At 31.8% G+C, this 22,242-nt stretch overlaps 1 protein-coding gene across 4 annotated transcripts in view; it reads right to left on the reverse strand.

Moving 5' to 3' along the window:
* LOC108905951 (A disintegrin and metalloproteinase with thrombospondin motifs 16) overlaps positions 1-22,242 on the reverse strand; it is a 165,288-nt gene that overhangs the window by 47,611 nt on the left and 95,435 nt on the right. For all 4 annotated transcript variants that reach the window (XM_018709035.1, XM_018709037.1, XM_018709038.2 and 1 more), the window contains exon 5: positions 3,085-3,171. In XM_018709035.1, coding sequence (XP_018564551.1) covers positions 3,085-3,171 — 87 coding nt within the window. The remainder of the gene's footprint in view (positions 1-3,084; positions 3,172-22,242) is intronic.

Here is a 22,242-nt window from a genome sequence, read left to right on the forward strand (position 1 = left end):
AATTATCTCGAAAACGGTTAATTTTAGGAATAAGAAAACTTCATAAAAGTCCACCTAAAAAAACACGTACAATCCAAAATTGCAATAATATATAGGGTGTTCCATTTAAAATAAGCAACCATACTACACATAAATATGACACCACCCCCGGGGTTTACACAGACGAGCCGGCGAAGCAAGAAGAGCGCCAGAAGAAAGGGCCCTAGCCGGCGGGGCCCAGCCAGGACAAAAGGAGGTCCCACAAAGCGCCTACACCGGCCGCATTTGCGGTCGGGGTAGACGACGGATGGGAACCACCTACGAAGGCTGTCCAGGCCTACACGAGATGAGGCAGGATAAAGAGGGATAATCCCCCTCGATCCCAAATCATTGAGGCCAATTTCTAGCCATGGAATAATGGCGCGCACTCTACATCTTATACTGAAGTAATGGCAGTCAAACTTGTAACACGCTGTATATGTACATATATACTAGTTAATGTAAAATTGTAAATAGACATAACTTATAGCCTGGAAGTAATAAAAGAATAATTCCTATAAACTAAAACAATAAAAACTGAAACGTATTCACGTGGTTAAATTATTGGCTGGTGAAAAAAAATCTTGGATCGAACGGATATTATAAAACACGAAATTTATGTCTCTTTGGAAACATTAATATGTATTTTCGGGTGCTAGACGTCAGCCGACCCACAAATTTATTAGATGAAGAAATGTCTAGAAATTAGAAACCCGCTCTTCAACTTCTTTCGTTTGTGACATAACGATCTTTTTTCTGGCACCGACCTTGGCGCGGATATATTTTGCGACCGTAAAAAAAACGCGAAATCCGTAATAACTTAACAGTATCCTATACGGCCCGCGGAAAAAAATAAGAATGAACGATCTGTTAAAAAATCACGGCCTTGGTAGCCGAAGGAATGCTACTACACGGTAATTAATTTAAAATGAGATTATTTTTTGAGTCCCACATATATTTACATTAGATAATTGTTTTCATTTGCATGCCGAACTTCCGTTAGTGGCTCCTTTTAAAATAGCACAACGTAATAATAGATTGTCAACTGTACTAATTCGTTTGAATACATTACAAAAACAATTGGAACATGTTATGTTATTCTCATTTTTTTATATTGCTTGATATATTGCAGAGCATATGTAAACCAGCAAATTCAGATGAGCGGAAATGGTCGGACGCGCACAGCAGACTGCGCATCGTTTTCGATCTGCAGAGACAGAAACGTATTTAAAAACTTTACATTTTCGAAATCTTGTTTGACAACATTCAGAATGAGTGTAAACGGTTAAATGAGATTATATTTCTTACAACAGTTTGTATGGATTCTCTCAAAACATAAATAAATAAATAATCTACATATTAATATTAAAAGAAATATAGGCACCTATACATGATAATAAATAAAATATTTTACTGATATTTGTAACACATTTAAAAATAAAACGTTTTCTAACCATTCAGTCAATAAATTGCATAATAGTTTTCACAAAAAAGCATTTCCGTTCATATTTTCTCCACAAGAGTTTATTTATTTACTATTATTGCTTTTTGTCTGCAAAAAATACGCCAGCTACAGTTATACTATTTTTAATTAATCAATTTTGAGGAATATGATATAAAAATAATTCTGTCAATTTTTGATAAATTTTTTAACATTTTTATGTAAAATGCAATGATGCCAATCAATAGAAAGATTTGGAACCCTTCATTCTAGAATCTCATTAAGGTTATAATTAGGCTTAGTGCACGTGCAGAGTCTAACAGAGCTGGCTCGAGGGTCGGTGGCGTTCCCAGCTGACTCGCGTTTTGAACTGCTCAGTTATTTACGGAACCTTATTGTAGTTGGTGTCGCGTTGATACCTTTATTTTTTACGTCTGCTGTAAATTGTATTCGCCATTTATATTTAAATAACTATTTATAAATAGTAACATAACAACTTATTAACAACTATTAGTTGGGGGGGAAAGTGAAGTAAAATGCCAAAAGAGAAAAAAAAAGACGGGAATTATTTCAAATATGGCCTTCTAACATTAAACAAAAAACTAAATAAATATTAGAGTTTCTCGTCATCAGTTTCCCGAATTTCGTCAAATTGTCATGTTATTGAATAAAAATATAATTAAAATATTAAACAAAAATTTTTTTTGGGCGCTCTGTATCAAGAATCAAGCCGTTGCTGACCCATGTTTATCTGAACTTTTTATCTTAAAATTAGTCAAAGATTCACCCTTTAAAGTTTGTACAAATAATTAATAAACACCCTGTATAACACGTTGCCACTAACAAATAGCGAATAAACTACCTGAAGTAATTAGAAAAAAATTGCGAAGTAGTAATAGCACTCATAATAATTCTTCAAATTAATAATTTTAGTATTTTTAAATTATATCTCTATTGCGAATATTAATACGCTTTCCTGTGCACAAAAAAATCTGATTGCGGTCCTGATCAACGCTTCCAAGGTCAACAAAATCGGCTAAATGAGATCAAAGTTTCGTCAACGGACTGAAATTGCTGGTTTACATGTGTTATGTTTTTCTTTTTCTCTTATGATACATCCAAAAACTTGACCTTTTAACACTATAACATGTTTGTGTGGCACAAAGCGGTGTATTAATATTTTGTAGGTCGTGCAGTGCTATAAGCTATTTATTTTAACATGGAATGAATATATACCTGAAACTATAATAGATTCTTGGAGTTAAAATAATACGAACGCCTAGAGCGATCCGATTTTATACAATTTTTAAATTTCTTTCAAGTTGTCAGATTGAAGTCATATTTGAAGTGCTAGTACCTATGTAGATGCCACTTTCTAGCGTTGTAACAGAAGTTCAATGTTCTTTTATTCTGCAATTCATATTTGAGTGAAAAATAATAAAACAAATAAAATCATTTCTTTTCACGTTAAATTGTGATTTCTTGTTTTTTAATAAATAAGGAAAAATGAAAAGTTTAATTCATTTAAGTTTAGTTGGCAATACTAGTACGACCTAGATAGAATACTGAGACCTACCGCAGAAGTTCAAAAAATGTGTACAAATCATAATTGTCTGTTTACTCACCACCACTATACCGTCTGCTTCTTTTCTGAGTAAAATAGCAGCTTGGTTCTCTTCGTCTTGAAATATTTCTCCAACTTCTTCATTCGTCTGTAACAAGGAAAGATTAATAGAAGATTGTTCTACAACGAAGCATTTTGCTACGATTTCGAATGAAATTGTATCTAAATCACCGTTTGTAGGAAATAAAGTCTTGAAGCAACATGATTATGTTATATGACAGTTATTTTGCTGTTGACATGCTTTTTTATGCCATAATATACATTTACAATTGTCAATACTAAACTAATTAAATATACACTGCAAAAAATTAATTTCCCTATAGAAATGCTGCTTTGTACTATCAACAAAAAATTTATCAAACTCAACTTTACAGCAAAATTTGACTTGCTAAAAACTTGCATACTTAAAAGAATTATGTCATTCTGCAGCTTTATAATCAAAAGATAACACTAGAAATTTTCTCTTACCTATAGTCTCCCTAGTCGATGCAAATTTGAAAATGTGTAGTTGTGTATTTATAGGCATGTTCTAGTTATTTAAATTAACAAAATTTGCTTACGTGAATATATAAAAACGTAGAAATTTTGCGTGTATGTTTCAGGTGTTCGTATAAGTAAAAAAAATGTCTTAATAATAAAGACATTTTATTATTTTCGGTTTTTTTTGGATATGTTATAATAATATTAGAATTTATTTTCAACATTTGCAATCGGTTAAACGNCTAAAAACTTGCATACTTAAAAGAATTATGTCATTCTGCAGCTTTATAATCAAAAGATAACACTAGAAATTTTCTCTTACCTATAGTCTCCCTAGGGCTTGAATTATTTCCGGAAATTTTTCCGAAGGAACGCATTTTTTGAAAATTTTCCCGAATCGCAGACAAGGGAAAATTTTCTAGAAAAATGTGCGATTGAGGAAAAATTTCCTGACATTAATTCAAGGACGTGGGGGATTCGGTAAGAAAATTTTACAACCAAAATTTATTTTAAAAATTTGATTTGAAAATTATTTCGCCAAAATAAAGTAGGCTTGACAGGTAGACACTATTTTGTGGTGCATGACATATTTTTTTCTTCTTAAACTTTCATTTTAATTTTTCATAAGTACGGGGATACCTAAACTTTGATAAAAAATGTTTCAATCTTTAGTAAAACAAAATGGTTCTTAATGAAACATAAGAAACAACACGTTCCTTTCACTTTAGTAATAAATGAGACATTTAATTTTTGAATTCAAATATTTACCTTTGCAACACAATTCACTTAGTATTACTAAAATAGAAGGAAAGTAAGTTTTTGTAGAAAAGTGATGTCTATGGCAGTTTATCAATGATTCTTATTAAAACATAAAAAAAACACATTCCTTGCACTTTAGTAATAAAAAATGCATTTCATTTTTAAATTAAAATTTTTATTTTTGCAGTACAATTCACTTAGTATTACTAAAATAGAATGAAAATAAGTTTTTGGGGAAATGCTGATGTCTATGACAGTTTATTAATGATCCTTATTAAACATAAGAAAGAGCACATTATATTCACTTTAGTAATAAAAAAAGCATTTAATATTTTAATTCAGATATTTATGTTTGCAGTATAATTCACTTAGTATTACTAAAATAGAAGGAAAGTAAGTTTTTGTGGAAAACCGATCTATATGGCAATATATCAATGATTCTTAAAAAATCATAACTGCAATCAAGTAAGCTTAGGCTTGTGATCTCAAAATCGTCTTCGCTATACGTCACGTTGACAGTAATTTTCTCTAGCTTCTAATTGTTTACAATTAAATCATGGCAGTGAACAACCAAAACACTAATTTAAAACCTTATAGTATATGTAATTCTTTAGAAAACCGAAAAATTGACAATTTTTTTTCATGTGTAGGTATATAGGTAATATTTTACCATCAATTTAAAATTAGTTGTTTATAATTTGACATCTCAAACTTTGTTTCACTAAATTCTATGATATATTTTGTAAAATTCTATTATTTTTATTTTAGTATTGAATAAATGTTTTTTTTATACTTATTTATTGGGATATATGTATTTCAACATTTATAATCAGTAACATTATTCAAAATTTATCGTAATATATCCGACATTTAATTTGAATTCTTCGAGAACCACGTGATAAAATACCGGTAGCACCTGACAATGAAGCAATCAATGTCAAATTTCGACGTAAATCTGCCCACCGCTTCCCTGTTGCCATAAGGATGGATACTTACACCAATTTTTTTACTTCCTTCATGTCTAGACATTCAATTTTTTTTTTCAGGGTTACGCATTTAACAGAGACACACAATTTAGAAATTTTCATTGTTAGGAGAAGGTAGTTGTCAAATGGAAGCATGAAAAGAAATTCTGTTCGCATCGGCCTTGTCTCGATTTCCTGAATGCTTGCCTTGACACCTAAAATTTCAAGTCGATGCAAATTTGAAAATGTGTAGTTGTGTATTTATAGGCATGTTCTAGTTATTTAAATTAACAAAATTTGCTTACGTGAATATATAAAAACGTAGGAATTTTGCGTGTATGTTTCAGGTGTTCGTATAAGTAAAAAAAATGTCTTAATAATAAAGACATTTTATTATTTTCGGTTTTTTTTGGATATGTTATAATAATATTAGAATTTATTTTCAACATTTGCAATCGGTTAAACGAAATTGTTGTAGTACGCAGTACGAGTGTTTAAAATTCATTCATGTTTCGAAAAGAATTCAATAATTCCTCAAAAAGCTATCAACGGGGCACAAATCCCGCAAAAGTGGAAATGCACGCATGTTTCCAAAAATTCCGGAAAACCTCCCTACGAAGCCCCGATTGCCTTCAAAACTCACGGTCATGACAGGCGATGCCGATCATGTTCCTCATTGCCCAGATATCGTTAATAGCGAAATTTCACTATACTTTCGAATTTTTTCTAGTCCAAATATTTCGAAACTCGAACTAAAGCAAACACATAGGGTTAATATTAATCAAAATATATACAGATCCACAACTGCAGAAGCCCACAATTCAAAGAGAGACGTTTTCCCAAAATAATATTTTTTCGACTATAACGCTGACTTCGCTACAGGACTCCTTGTAGAGCCAGCGTAGAGAGTGTTCGGACGTCCACTCAGGAAACATGCAATTCAATAATCAGTGTTGCCTTTCAGGGCGAAATTATATAACTCAAAAAAGGTTTAACTAAAAACACTAATACAATCTCTTACAATAAAAGATGGTATGATGTCTGGATAAAAAGTCATTTTATTTTACAGTTTTTTTGCACCAGTTAATGTTCATTTTTAGAGACTTATCCAATGTCAATGTTTATAAAGATCTTGGTATAGTAGTAGGCTTCTTCACTAGATAAATATATACCACTAAAAATGCTTCTGAATACATTTACGGCACCCTCAGGACGTCCATATGAATTATTTTCATAAATTACAGTGTCTGGTATCCTGATGATTGATTCTTGGAATGCACAAATGTCCAAAATGTTTTGTGGTAGAATGTAATCGCCTATGTTTCCAATACACTCGTCAATCCGCTCAAAATCAACATTCTTGGCTCGATTTTACCCACACCCACAACAGACATGTACAGCATTCGTAACAGCTATGTAAACCGAAAAAAAAAATCGTGGATGTTTCGAAGATTTCGCGCGTAGCTTCACAAACATGAACTTGCTCCGATATCTCCAGGAAATCCAGAAAATCACCGATGTTTCCATTAACCGAAACAGCCATACCAGCCAGGCTGACGTTGCTAGCCGATATGGGGTGCCACGCAACAGGCATATCACTGGAATCGACCCCGTAGGCGATTGAACACGCACCCTAGTCAATTGCAGGGCATAGTATATGACCAGAGTGTGTACTCGCCAAGCAAGAGAATTCGCATTGAAACCGCTGCATTTCTGTACTATCAAACAAGCATAAATACAGTTATTATTTCTCTATAAAAAATACACAAACTAGAGTTAATTTTTCATTGAAATTTGATTGTTTTCGACATATATGTCATAACCACGCTTGACTTATAAACGCCGCATACAAATAATTAATCTGCGATTACCCGATACAGCCATAAAAATACCTCCGAGTTATGCACTAATTATTTCGGCGTCTTAACTAAGAATGGTAGGCGAAGTAACCTTCAAACGATTCAGCATGTATCTGTGACTTATCCGCGAAAATGATTTATTACCGCAACGCTAGCTGAGTAAAAAGTGAACTCCGACAATAGTACCTTGAATTACATAACGCGGGACCGACGGTTCTAAACACAGTCAATTAAAACATGCAGTGACAGTTTAGCGCTGGTGTCATGAGTGCAACGTTCACACCCGGGTTAAAAACTGTATCCGGATACGAAAAAATAGTAGATCTGGTCTGCCGTACCCGGATATCCGGATTGGGAAAAAAATGGAACACAAAGAAATGTTTTTTTATTCCTTCTGTTTGTGATATTTGTTTCTTGACGTTTTAATATCTTTTTGTCTTGATAGGAAAAAATATAATAAAGCAGCAGGTAATGTAGAATGCAACAATCTAAACATATTTGTTTGGCGCGGTTGAATACTTCACTATTGTTTTGTTTTTTTTTGTAACTGTTTTTTATGCGCGGGGAAATATTTTTAGATTAAAATTATATTTAGCAACAAAGAGAAATGAAAAATATCACAGTAGATGTTAAAAACATCAGTAATAGTATATTACAATACGAATACGAAATGGAAAATGTTTCATTATTGTCTAGAGATTATGTTGTACAAACAAAATTTCGAGACATAAATGAAAGAAAATTCCCATCGAGAATAGTAGACTATATTAATTTGAAACGACGAATTTCTGAATAAGATTTAAATTGTGCTTTGATATAATAATTATTATTATGATAAATTAACTCCCATATAAAAAAATGTGTATATTATAATAGTGACGTTTTTGTCACTTTGACAGCGATAAGAAGGTGCTTAGCTTTCTATCATCGATAAAAACTCGTTCCTCTAAATTAAACTATACTTAGTAGGCGTACGTCAGTTTAAAATGTTTCCTGTCATTAGAATTATTATGTAGTATTGAAACTGGGAGTATAAAATATACATAATATAATAGAAAAAATAGAAAAATCAATTCCGCAATCCACAAAAAACACTAAATCGTTGATACGGAGACAATTTATGGAGCTTTGTCAAATTCGAAATCACGAACTGTCAAAATAACTGCAAAAAATATATAGCGTAGATACATGTTTAAGGATTGGGCATATACATATATGAAAAATAAAACTGGGGAAGATTACAAAGAATATGCAGTTAAAACAATGTGGAATTCAACTGCAAAGATGATTCAAGAAAAATATTTCATTGAATACAACATACAGCAAATGGATAACAAAAAATTAGAACGATAAAAGTATTTGTCCCGTTTCAATGTAAAAATTACTCTTAAAAGAGAGAAACGAAAACATAACATCCAATCGACTTTTTTCAACTCCGAATCCATTTTGGACAAACACAAATTCTAAAGGTTGATTTAAAAATTAATACTGTATCTACATCAACAAAAGAATCTGCAATTAAAATTACCAAACATTCAAACCGTGCCAATACAGTTTCTCACTTAGCCAAAGCAGGGACCAACAACTGATAAAGATAACCGTACATTCATCGTCATCATCAATAAACCCCACCTTCAAATTGATGCTGAGCATCATGAAACTCTTATTAGTAACTTACGAACTTTGGACAGAATAAGTCAAAAGGAATATTCAACATGTACGGAAACTAGAAAAGAAAATATTGAAAACAGTACACCAAACCAAACAATTTATAATAACCGTGTAATTAATAACTGTTCCTTCAAATAATTTGGATAAATAAAGATAATGTTTGTTATTCGTTCACATATGTAGAATAAATAAAGATATTTATTTTTGTTATTCATTCACATATTTTATCGTTAATTTATCTTGCCAAAAACCACGCGAGCTTTTCATTTCATGAATAGATATCTTTTTTACTCAAAATTTTGCCAATCAGTAATTTTGATCGAAACACTGGCATTTGAAAAATTCGCTCGACCTTTGGTCTCCAAATTTTTTCATGTCAGTTTTTCTCGTAAAATTACTGATTGGCAAAATTATTTCGTTACGAAGAGAAAATCCGATAAAAAGAAAAGCTAGTGTGATGTTACTGTTGACAAAATGTAGGCTTCAAATCAAAGAAATCGGGTATATTTTCAAGAGGAAATATAGATGATTTTTTGGAATTTCTGCCTATCAAACTAAGCAGGTTTTTGTTCTACTATCTACATGCAAAATATCACACGACTTTTTGATGTAAAAAATATCAAATATTTTTTTATTGTTTAAGGTTGCACTTATTATTGCAGTTTCTGGTGCAAGTAGAAGTGACAAACTCCTGAAAATGAAGGCCACTGACATCAATATTCTAGAAGAGAATATTCTGATAAAAGTTCCGGATACCAAAACTTGTAGAAGTAGATCTTTTATAATTACAGCCACATTGAGTCAATTTGGTTAAAAAATACATTGATTTGCGCAAATCTATTGAAAACTAAAGATTTTTTGTGTTTATGTATTCTCCAAAAAAAATCTAAGCAGGGTTTTAGAAACTTCAAAATACCCTCTGTAAGTTGTTATCGTTTTTTTGATAAAAAAATGTTTTCGATGCAGGAAACTTGATTAAAAAAAGATAAAAAAATTGCTTATTTAAAAACATTCGCTAAATTTGAAACATTACAAATAATGAAGAAACTAAAGATATTTTCGGGTTTTTAAGTCAAAATATTCAGAAGAAACCCTGAAGAGTTCAAACCGCTGTGAATTTTCTTTCATTGTGATCAGAATTAATGAAATTGTCAAAAATCAATTAAAGGGTAAATTTTGCATCTTTTATTCATTTTTTTAAATAGAAAATGTTCTGTTTTGCAAAAATCCATATTTTTTCTTCAAAAAATAAAATGAAAATAAAATGGAAATAAAATTTTTTTGAAGAAAGTGTTATAGCAAAGTTAGGTGATTTTTTTGCATATCCTATATTTTTCTTAAAAATTAAATTATTAATATTATTTTATTGGTAATGGATAAGCCACAACTAAAAGCAAACCATGGCACTCTTGATTTTCAGATTCCGTCTGTTTAATTGATATTCTTCTGATGTCGCCTGTTCAGAGCTAAGTAAGTCCACGATTTCCAAGAAACGTGTTAATTAAATCTATTTCTACAGTATGCATAATCGAGATTTTGCGTAAAATTGCAAACGGGCAAAAACTGAGGATTTAATCCGACGCCGATTTTGCATCGTCGGGTTTAATGAAGCGGATGGTGTAATTAAAAAATTATCGGGAAACCGCAATAACTTTCATTTTTCCCCAAAGAACTGGTATTATTTCAATTACACAACGGAATTAATCGCATTAACTTTGTTTATTAATAACCCATAACTAAGAGTGACTAATGATGTGACAATATTAGAGGAAAATTAGGCGGCGTGTAATTTTTACTAGTCTCGGTTGTTACTGGCTAGGTTTTGTTTCGCACATTGAAAATAAGCTTGCTTTTGCTTGTACTTGAACTTTAGTAATAAGATTTTGTGTATTTGTATACAAAATCTTATTATTTGTTCTTATTAACTTTCATTTTCGTTTCTAGTTTTCCACACCATTTAATTGGTTGCTCACAAGTACAGTTTTGTTTGGCAAGCTCCAACTTAAGCGCCATGCCATCTGTACGTCTACCATTCGAGTGCTCGAAATAGGCCATCAGTGTTTAGCACTGATCAGCTGGCTTGAACTTTCACTTTCAGCTGATATTAACGATCACTTATGTCATAGTAGCAGCAGCAGCAGCAGCGGCAAGAGACAGATTCGCTTCTCGCTCGTCGTAGCTGGGAGCAATCGGTGAAATGACCTGGGGTAATGTCATCCTTATACTACGTTATTCCTTAGTAGCAGGTATTTATTGTCTCAGTAAATTGCAGTTTAATAACAGACAGTGATAAATATTATATAAATGGATATACATATAAATAGGTAGTATTAAGTAATATAATTTTCTCTTCGTATAATAATTAACGACAGATTGAACATCGGACAAATGAAAGTGACCATGCTTTGGGTATAGTGTTAATTTCGCGATTTTGAGTAGCTTTCTAGATACATTTTTTAATAAACAAGACGACTACTCACGTGCTGCAGATTTAAAGTACATGGTCTTTTTATATTTTGATCCTAGATATATAGTTTACTACAAGAAATAAAAAGCCATTTATACAAGTTAATCTTCTTTGATACCAGAAATCTAAGTCCGCAAAATATATCCAGCCTCATAAACAAGATTCCTAACTTATGGTTAGGCCAGGAAAAAGAGCTGGGAAATGACCTTTTCGCGACTTTTTGTTTCAGCAACCTGAATTTTTTCGTTTTTTTCCGTTTATTTCCACGAGAAAACAGTAATGTACTTTTTTTCGCCTTCAAAAGATCTATAAAACTAGCCCTCGAGCGTCAAAAAATATTTATTAGATCAAAAGTTATAAACAGAAGAAGTTTATTTATGACTTTTGAATTAAACATTTATAAACTGCGTTATTATTACCAGAACGTTTTGGCATCGCATCCTCTCATTCCTTATCACTGTCTAATAACTCAACACGAAACCTGGAATCGGTAAGTTGAATAGTTTACAAGTTATGGCCATAAACATATTTATTAGTCTGGTAGATTTCATAAAAATACATTGAAATCTATCATTTTTTTTTAATTTCAAATTTGCAACTTGGATTTTTTTTTTATTTTTTAGCCTTAGTTGCAAAATGAAATATACGACGCATGAGCGTGATATAGTTGTATATTATTACATATTCGGAAAGCTTATGAAAAGAGCTTTAAGGTAAAAAAAAATTGTCAAGATTCGTTGAAAAACAACGGAGTTACAGACTGTCAAAATTGACGGCCTATTGTTAAACAAATTAAGTTGGTAGGAGCAAAAAATCATCACCGGCAACCCGAGTACTTTCCCAGATAAAAATATGTATTTTATTTGTGGAAGTATGTTAAGCGCATAAGACATATTGTCAAAAGTCAGTGGGTCGCTTGATTTTTCGGCGAGCCGTGGCGCGGCGGAAGGGTGGTTGAAGCGAACGACAGCGAGTCCGAAGAAAATGACGATAATATTCATTGTCCTGCCGTTAAAAAAGCGAAATTCGCTTGAAATTAATATATTTGACAGTCTGTAACTCCATTGTTTTTCAACGAATCTTGACGATTTTTTTTAACTTAAAGCTCTTTTCATAAGCTTTCCGAATATGTAAAAATATATAACTATATCCCGCGCGTGCGTCGTATATTTCATTTTGCAACTAAGGCTAAAATATAAAAAAACTTTCCAGGTTACAAATTTGAAATTAAAAAAATTATTGATTTCAATGTATTATTATGAAATCTACAATGAAAAAGATCAGTGCGATTATGAAAGATGCTCGGGATCTTCCAGACTAATAAATATGTTTATAAGACCATAACTTGTAGACTATTCAACCTACCGATTCCAGATTTCGTGTGAGTTATTAGACAGTGATAAGGAATGAGAGGATGCGATACCAAAACGTTCTGGTAATAATAACGCAGTTTATAAATGTTTAATTCAAAAGTCATAAATAAACTTTTTCTGTTTATAACTATTGATTTAATCAATATTTTTTGACGCACGAGGGCTAGTTTTGTAGGTCTTTTGAAGACAAATAATAAAAATACTTTACTCTTTTCTCGTGGAAATGAACGGAAAAAAGTTATAAGCGAAAACGTGAATTTACCTAAAAATTATACAATTAACCACCCTGTAAACAATCTTCCCTCCATTTGTATGACTGTGGAAACTTATATATTATTGTACATAATATTTAGCATCTGTAGTGATAAATTCAGCTTGCCGAAACGAAAAGTCGCGTCCAACTCTATATTTAATGGCCTAAACTGCTGATATTGCGGAAAACAACTGCTTTATAAAACAAAAATAACATTGAATTTTATTTGGGACTGTTTCTTCAGGTAGCATCCCTCCTCGTATGCAATTAGTAAATATCAACAAAAATATATATATAGGTATTAGATTACTTCCCAGAATAAACAAAACTTGTTATCAAAAATAAGTTTTTCCCTAAAAATCAACAATAAAAAAGTTTACAAGAACGCGGTACCCTAGTCGGAGACACACTGTATATGTAGTTGTCAATTACTCTGCTAAATTTAAGGCTACTTCAAACTCAACTATTTTAACTGATTGGCTTCCTAATTATAGATTTTACTGCACACCAATCCTTTATGTGTCAATCATAGGATGTTTCAAAAAATAATTGCAACATAAATCAAAGCAGAAATAAATATTTCCTTCCCAGCTATTAATCAACGTAAAAACCACCAATTATTTATTACACAGTAGAAAAATTTCCTTCAAGGATCGAATACTTCGAGATCGTCGAACCCGGGAAAGATCACTGATCTTTTTCGGATGAAACGAATCTATTTATATCCAGATCCAGTCGCACTATTGTCTATTTTTTACGGCTAAGTTGAGCGTAATTTTGAAACGTTTATGAATTTTGCGACTGCAAGGGGTCTAGTACACCGAAATTGAAGATGGAACTAATCATCTACATCGAATTCTTCAAAGCTGGGATTAACTGGAAGATAATCAAGTATGCAAAGGTTAAGAACCCCTACCAGTGAACGGAGACGATTACACACTGACGCATTTGTAGAAGCGAATAGCAGTGCACCGTTTTTTGTTTAAATATTACAAATGTTTTAGTACTACAGGAAAACATTTATAGAAAAATTTAGAAATATATGTCTTATATAGACGAGGAAGTGTCGAATACTGAAAGAAATAGGAATAAAATACGACTCTGATATCTGTAACTTTCTTCTCCTCATATGTATTCCAAAGTGTACTATTTTGCGTATAAAATGTGGTAGCGGTATCTTCGGCATTGTGATTGTCGGGCTAAGCACATTGACATTACAATTTAGACAGTACTTTCTAATGCGTTAATTTTATATTATTATTTCTGTATAAGATCTCTACATTCTCTTTTTCCGATTTTAACCGTTTGCCACACTCGATTGAGCCTTTTCAAAATATTAGCTACGTACAGGAGGTGTATATTTGACGCTCACTGCATGCCCACAAGCACGAGCTTTTAACATCTGAAGGAGTTATTTTATTTATTTGTTTAATAATGAGCCAAAGTCCATTTTCGTTTAATACTGCAATCAATCAACCGGTAGTTGGAATCAATAAAGGGGACTGGTGCAATGGAATTATGAAATAAAATCCACAAAGGAATATAACAGTTAAAAAACAATTAAAGAGTAAAAGGAAGTACGTACAAGAATCTTAGTGACTAAAAAAAAGTTGTTGGTCATTGTTGGGCATCAACAAGAAAACGACGAAATCCATAATTTCTTCTGTTTGCATACAAAGAAAGAATTTAAGATACATACGATTGCTGTGACACCAACTTACTAAATTGATGCTCAAAATCGATTCAGTTATAACCGAGAGTAATAATTTCAAATCAAAGCACTAATGAATGCCATTTAGGAAGACGTTATAAAAGAGAGGACCTAAGTAAAAGCCTTGGGGCAGACCCAACATTGAATCTAACGTCGTGCCTCTCTGAAAGGTACCTTTTCATCCGAAATAGAAGAAGAAGAAGAAATAGAAGTCATTAAGGTGAATGGAAAAAAGTATGGAAACCAAGGCAACATCATTTTTTAAAGCTAATTCAAATAAATTCAATTTTTTTTTTCTAAAAAATTTTATCTTAAATGAAGTTAAACCACGTTCTTCGATACCAGAAATCTAGGTATGTGAAAAAAATTTAGTAAAACACGCAAATATTTTTTAGATATAAAAACAACTATAATCGATCTAGCCATATTGAAGGCTTTTGACACTCGCTTCAAGATGTATTTTTATCTAAAATTTTAAACTTATACAGTGTGTTTCTGAAATAAGTGCGCTCCTTGAAAACGGTGCAACTTTTATTAAACAACTGATGGTCTAAATGCATCTGTTTTCGAGAAAATTAATTAAGATCATTAACCATAAATGTAATCCAACCTTGTACATCTTGTGCACGTGTGTTGAGTATTGCAGTATTACTTAGCTGGCCTATAAAACTAACAGTACCTTATGGCGTGTACTACGGGAACAATTATTACACCCCTATCATGTACGAAGGGTTCAGGCATTATATAACGGTGATGTTCACTCTCGTGTGAAATTTTGCTAGTGGTTTCGACATCAAGTAATACTGCAATACACAACTCACGTGCACAAGATGCACGGAGTCAACTTACGTTTGTGGTTAATTTACTTAATTACAGCCAACTTTGTACCACATTGCAGCAGCCCTAACATTTCTGATCTTCAATTATTAATTAGATACTTTATCAATTTATTACCAACAAGCATCCAAGGTCACATAAAAGTTTGAAACACATCTTTGACCGTTCAACAAAATAATCGTGGACTTTTTTAAATTTCAAAATTCACCAAATAATAATAATAATAATAATAATTAAGAAACAAATTACAAATGTCATATATTTCAATCTGGTAATAACTCTTCGACTTCGTCTCGAAATAAAGTTTCTCGATTTAAAATTGGAATTTTTGTATTATTTATAATTTAAAGAAATATATTCCAACATCACAGAACACACATTTACTGCTTTCTACAAATAAAATATGAAATTAAATAAGTATTATCAGTTCTCCCCAAGTAATGAGCCTATTATTTATAAATGCTCACTATCAGTCTAGCCACAAACAAATGTGTCATAACAAAGTAAAAATGAGGCTCGCAATATGCTTAACAATGTTTCCTTCATTTGTGGAAAGTGCAAATATTTTAGCTTGTGTACCGACCCCATCATATAGCCATCAAGTAGCGTTTTACGAGCTGTGGAAAACGTTGTCCTTGAGAGGTCATCAAGTTACTCTTATAACAACAGATCCTCTACTGGATGACAAGTTGAAAAATTTGACTGAAATCGATGTAAGTCACACATACACTTATTTAAAAAATGTAAGTAAATTATGTGAAAATGATTTGAATCCTTGGAATTATATGACTATTGAAAGAAGAGCACTAAAAAGTATTAGACATTATCAGTTATCACACCCAGAAGTTAAAGATTTGACACGGGGAAAGGGCAGATTTGATGTAGTTTTAGTCGAGTATGTTGCTCCAGAACTACTACTCTTTGGAAAAATTTATAAATGTCCAACGATTTTACTGAGTAGTANTCTTCAAATCAAAGTATCGTTAATTTTATTCTTTGTTAATCTGATTTTGGCTGATTAAATAATGTTCAAATTGTATGCAAAGTTACTGCCATACCTACAATTTATTTAAAAAATTAACAGACATTAAATAGTGATAATTTGCCAAGTAAATAAATTTTCACGTTCATAAAGTGTTACATAAAGCGACATTAACTGTAAGCTGTAGGTCTGTACGTACTGTGTTTATATTATTATTGTTATTATTGTTAATTCTTACACAAATAACTTTCCCATAAAAAAAAAGTTTGCAAATAATATTCCATCTATTTCTCCAAGAGCATTGTTTTGAACAAGGGAATTAAAAATTGGAAAAACATTCTAACCGAATAAACAGTCATATTTCCATCTTTTTAACTTCCTCGTTTTGTTTCCATTTATTAAGTACATAATTATATTTAAAATCCCCAAACAGAATAATATTCTCGGTCATTGAATCTTATAATCTATTTCAGTAAAAGTAAAATCTATAATCAACTTTCGATTTTTATGCCTGTGGCTTGGGTGCCGGATGTAATGGTTCGCCTAACAAGTTTTTTTTACAACCTTTCTTATATAACGTTACGACTGTCTTCACTGTAACACACGATTTTGATATAATACCTATTACATTTGCATGTAGATTCGGAAAGTTGTTTACGTTGAACGAAAATAATTACTTTTCACTTCGGCAAAAAAGTGCTCGTGTAAATTTACAATGCTCGATTGTTTTTTCTCTTTTCTGCTATCTTTTTCTGCATAGGGACCACGCCATATCCCAATGTGGTTAAATACAGTACCAAAATATTACTTCAGTCTTTATATTTATTTGAAAGTTCTTGTATATGTACTGTCGTAGTAAATTCCTTTACGGAGTCCCAATTGCCGCTAAGCATCATCAGTCATCGCAAACGATGGCAATACAGCACCCTGCCGACAGTTGAGACCGTCGACAAAGATGTGAAGTGAAAAAAAAAAATTCCAAACATTAGGAAATACAGGCTGTAGGCATATCAATAACGTTTTGGATACGAACATCCCAAGAGGGGTGTTTTTCAAGAAAGCGAGATTCTCAAATTCAACGCGAAGACCAAAGCAAGACTTTTGTGGACCCAACCTAACTTGTGTTCGATCGTCAACCCGAGTACCTTACAGCTTATTCATCAGTACGCTCCAAATTTTTGCTTTTTGATTGTATACAGCTATTGTATTGCTTTCATTTATTGTAAATTGACAAGAAAATTTTAATAAAAATCACAATTTTTATAAAATTTAAAACTGTTAAAAATTTATATCTACTCTATGCTACAACCAATCAAAATCCACGACAGTACCTATCAATACACCATTGCATTTAATTGCATAAATTATTGTAAGAACTATTTATTATTAGTATCAAATGACATATTAAGTTTCAGTTGTGTGACAAAAACGGATAGAGTGACAGTGACTTCTATATTAACTGTTAGATGTAATGAATAATTTGAATATAAATATATTTTGCAATTGCACCAAGCATTGTTGCTGGGCTAATTTAAATAACATAACTCATATTCATAATGAGATATGTTTGCAGAACAATGGGATCAATAAAAAACCCATTACGAATCGTTTATTATTATTTAATATACATATAATTTTTATATAAAAAAAAATACTTGTTACGTAGGTACTTAAGTGATTTAGTTCTTTCGCATGCCTTGTTTTATTAATTATAACCAATGACGTTTTTTCCAAAGCTTAATATTTTTTGTTACATTTTAATGTAATTTGAGGTAAGTCTCGGATCTAAAGCACCTTGTTATAAATTTTTCACAGTCAATTAACCCCTTTTTTTTATGGCGGAAGTAGATCCAGGCATTGCTTTGCAAAAATTTAGACCATTTCTTATGCTAACAAGACCTGAAAATACACAGTGGTTCATCGAACTGAAATAATAAGGGACCTAGAAAATTCAATTTTTGTTTTCCTGAGCACTGTATTATAAATTAGTTGCGACATATGGTTTTAATTTACCAAACAAAGCTTTATGTTTTTCAATTCGTGATCAATGGTTGACAAATAACTGCGAATTGAATAAAGTTATTAACGTTAATAAATGTGGGACATTCTCTACATAAGGACAGCTGCAAATGTCCCTCTTTTCTAACAGGCATTTGAAAAATGAGAAATCATATTCTAAAACAAAGGTTTTTGCAGGTGCAGGTTGCAAATCAAATACTGACATCATTTAGTAGACATATAGATTTATTTTTTCTACATCTTGGGGAAGATATCAGATTTTGAAAGGAAACATCCTGTATATTTTTTCCAAGATTATTCGCTATATTTTTAGAATTCTTTCAAAAGATGCGTAAAATATTTAAAACACATTTCGTCATTTATTGGTATTCAGATCCTCAATTAGTAAGACGTATTTTATTTTGTTGTTTACTTGAGACCAAGCGAGCAATAAGCACAACTCTCACAGATGATCTGATGAGAAACTTTTTACGTAATGATTTGCTAGGTTTTTTGGAAGATATTGCTGTACTTACAAGACAACTGATGATATTACGACATGATGGAGTTCTTGTTCATTTTAGTCGACTAACGAGAGGGTATCTTAACGAAATGTATATTAATAGGTCGATCGGACGAGGAGGACCACATTCTTGGCCACAAAGTTCACCAGATCTCAATCCTTTAGACTATTACCGGTGGGGCTAAAGTAAAATTTTATATATCAATAGAGGATCATTATTATATTAATTACACAAACAAATCACATACACATACATATTACTACTCATAACAATATTGGCGCATACACACACATATTTCTACCCATGACAATATTTATATTCACGTTATACAAGGTGTTTCATAATGATATGCAAATATTTTAAGGAGGTGTTTAGAAAGTAATTTTAGGGGGGTACTTCCAATATATATTTTTTTGATTTGAGCCCTTCTCCCTGAGATAATATTCAAATCTCAAAATGGCCGAAAAAAACAGCTTTTATTTTTTTCACGAAAACGGTTAAACTTAGAAATTTGAATTTTGGTACACGTTAACAACTAGTTGAATGGTATTTTTTGATAGTCTCTTTTTTCTGGTTTATGTCTTTGAATGAAAGAAATTATTTCTCTCAGAACTTTTTTCTACGTTAGCCAATTCCAACAAGAATTCATACTACATTTCATTTTGAAACTTTTTTACTCTTCCCATTTTTTCGTGTACTTAATGGTTTACGAGCAAAAAAAAAATAAATTATTTTTCCTTGCCGATTAAGTACACATAATTAGTATAACAGTTACCAAAAAAACGATCGTTATTTTTGACATGCTTTTTGCAAAAATTCTTTTTCATCAATAGGAAAAGCTAAGCAAATATGAACTAAAAATTTAATAAAAAAATATAAGCTGAGGGTTGCTTTCGCTGTACAGCAAGAATAAATCGCTCTCTCAACGGTAATAATAAAGTATTTTATTGAAAACCAAGTTGTATAGAAAAAGACGTGTTGACGGGGTGAGTTTTCGTTGGAGAGTCGGTCGTAGGTTATGAGTACGCATCTGGCCGCCGGCGCCAGTCCGCCGTAGACCCTTCCTGGAACGCTGGTGCGTCCGGCGGTGTCCTGCTGGCGCTCTTGACGTGATGCTTAAAAATGGGTCACTTGCGAACATGTGTACCCACAAATCTAATTTTTTCGGCCATTTTGAGATTTGAATATTTTCTCTGGGGGGGCTCAAATCGAGAAAATGTATTGGAAGTACCCCCCCCCCCTAAAATTACTTTTTAAACACCTTAAAATATTTGCACATCATTATGAAACACCCTGTATATTTTTATTACTATTAAAAAAACGTGTCACTTCCTTAAAAATCGATAAAATGAGGTGTTAATAACTACTTTGTCTCGATGAAAGTTGTATCTTAAAAATTAAACCTAGTGACAACAATTTCGTTAACACCCTATAACTTCCGGCAACTGACGTGAGTGACATGCACATTGTTCCCCATCTTTCCTTATTTTTCTGGCGCATCACAACCGCGGATGTTTCAAGCGAAATTCCTTGACCCGAGAAAATGCTTTTGACACACATTAATTTTACAACACCAGGATATTATTCCATTATTAATAATAATAATATCATATTTATACAAACAACAATGCGAGTTTTTTGTTTCACGCGTTGTTCGTAACCTTGGCGCGGCTTGCCATTTTGCCCTCTCATGTAGAATTGGCATTGAGGTAGTTTACTTTTTCCGTACGTCCTATAGGCGTACGAACTGTTAGACAAACGGAAAGGTCACGCCGATAAAACGTTATATTTTCGAAAGCATTTTACGATGTTCGGTGATGGCGTATTAGCATTTTTTTACGCAATTAAGAATAGAGATTCGGCAGAGCTACGAAAAAATATGCAGGTATACAGGGTGTTACAGAAACACTTGACCAAACTTTATGTTTGAAGTACTACTGACAAAAACTGTGCAAATCATTTATCTCACACCTTCCTCAACTTCTGAAATAACAATAACAACCTGCGACACATTTTTCTGATCGAGATTTCAATATTATTTTGTCACTGCTAATATTCTTCTATTTTATTATCACGACTTGTTATTGAAAAAAGACATAAATGGCAAAACTTTTAGTCAAATTTGAATGGATGGTACGATTTCTGTGAAAATTTTACACCTGTCATTTTAAGCCTATTACATACTGTAATTTCGACTGTTGCCCATGGCAACCTTCAATTTTTTCGGAAATTTTTTTCCTCCTGCAAACTAGGCAAACAAAATTAATAAGTGGAATTTTTTTTTAACAGCTGTCATATGGTTCAAAAATCAGTACCTATCCAGAATTTTGCTTTGTAATGTTTTTATTTATTTTAAAACAATAAATAGATAGAAATAATTATTTACCAAATATTTATTCCGAGATTTCTTCTATTAACGCTAAATGTTTTTGAAATCCTGGCTGGAACTCTTCTCTTCGCAACGGAGAGTAACGAGGAGCATAATTATTACCTTTATTTTTCATTTCCATCAGATGTCTGTGTTTCATAAAATATATAGTAATAATTTCATAAAATTTTGTTCTGCTGAGCCCTGGTTTTACGTAAAAAAGAGGAGATATCTTCCTCCAACATCTTTTGAATAGCTGCGAAAAGGTTTTCTTGATGCGGACTGATTCCAATTTTTTTCAGTAAATATAGCAAATAGGTACTTTAAATTTTTATGAGACATAAGAATAGGGTTTCTGATTTCTCGGCCTTTTTTTTTTTCTCGGGACTCGAGAATTTTCGACTAGAAATTCCCGGGAATTCTCGAGAAATTTCTAAAACTTAAAAAAGTCATAATTTTGGTATTGCAATGCTAAATATAAACATGCTATTATACTTAACAATCATCATTAACATTTATTATTTATTCAGTATTTTTATTAATTACTTACTTATGTTCCTACTTCTACTAACAAAACTAAATTAAACTTTGAGTTTCTTCTTAAAAACCTTTAACTTGTTTTTTTATTAAACACTTTCAATATACTTATGTTTATTTCAATGTTTTTGAATCGTAGTTTTCTTCCAATAATAATTATTAATAATCATTAATCATGCAGTCTTTTAATTAAATAAATAGTAAATAAGGAATTTAACCGAAGAAATCTTAAAAAAAACAAGCTTTAATTTAAAGATACAGAAGCGTTCTTCCTATTAATTTATCACTTCAACATTAGGTATCTGCTTATAATAAAATTTCTACACAGACTTATAACTAGGTACAGGGTGATTCACTATATTTTGACCCCCCCTT

Source organism: Anoplophora glabripennis, unplaced genomic scaffold (assembly GCF_000390285.2).
Source record: "Anoplophora glabripennis isolate ALB-LARVAE unplaced genomic scaffold, Agla_2.0 scaffold265, whole genome shotgun sequence".
Taxonomy (NCBI): Eukaryota; Metazoa; Arthropoda; class Insecta; order Coleoptera; family Cerambycidae; genus Anoplophora; species Anoplophora glabripennis.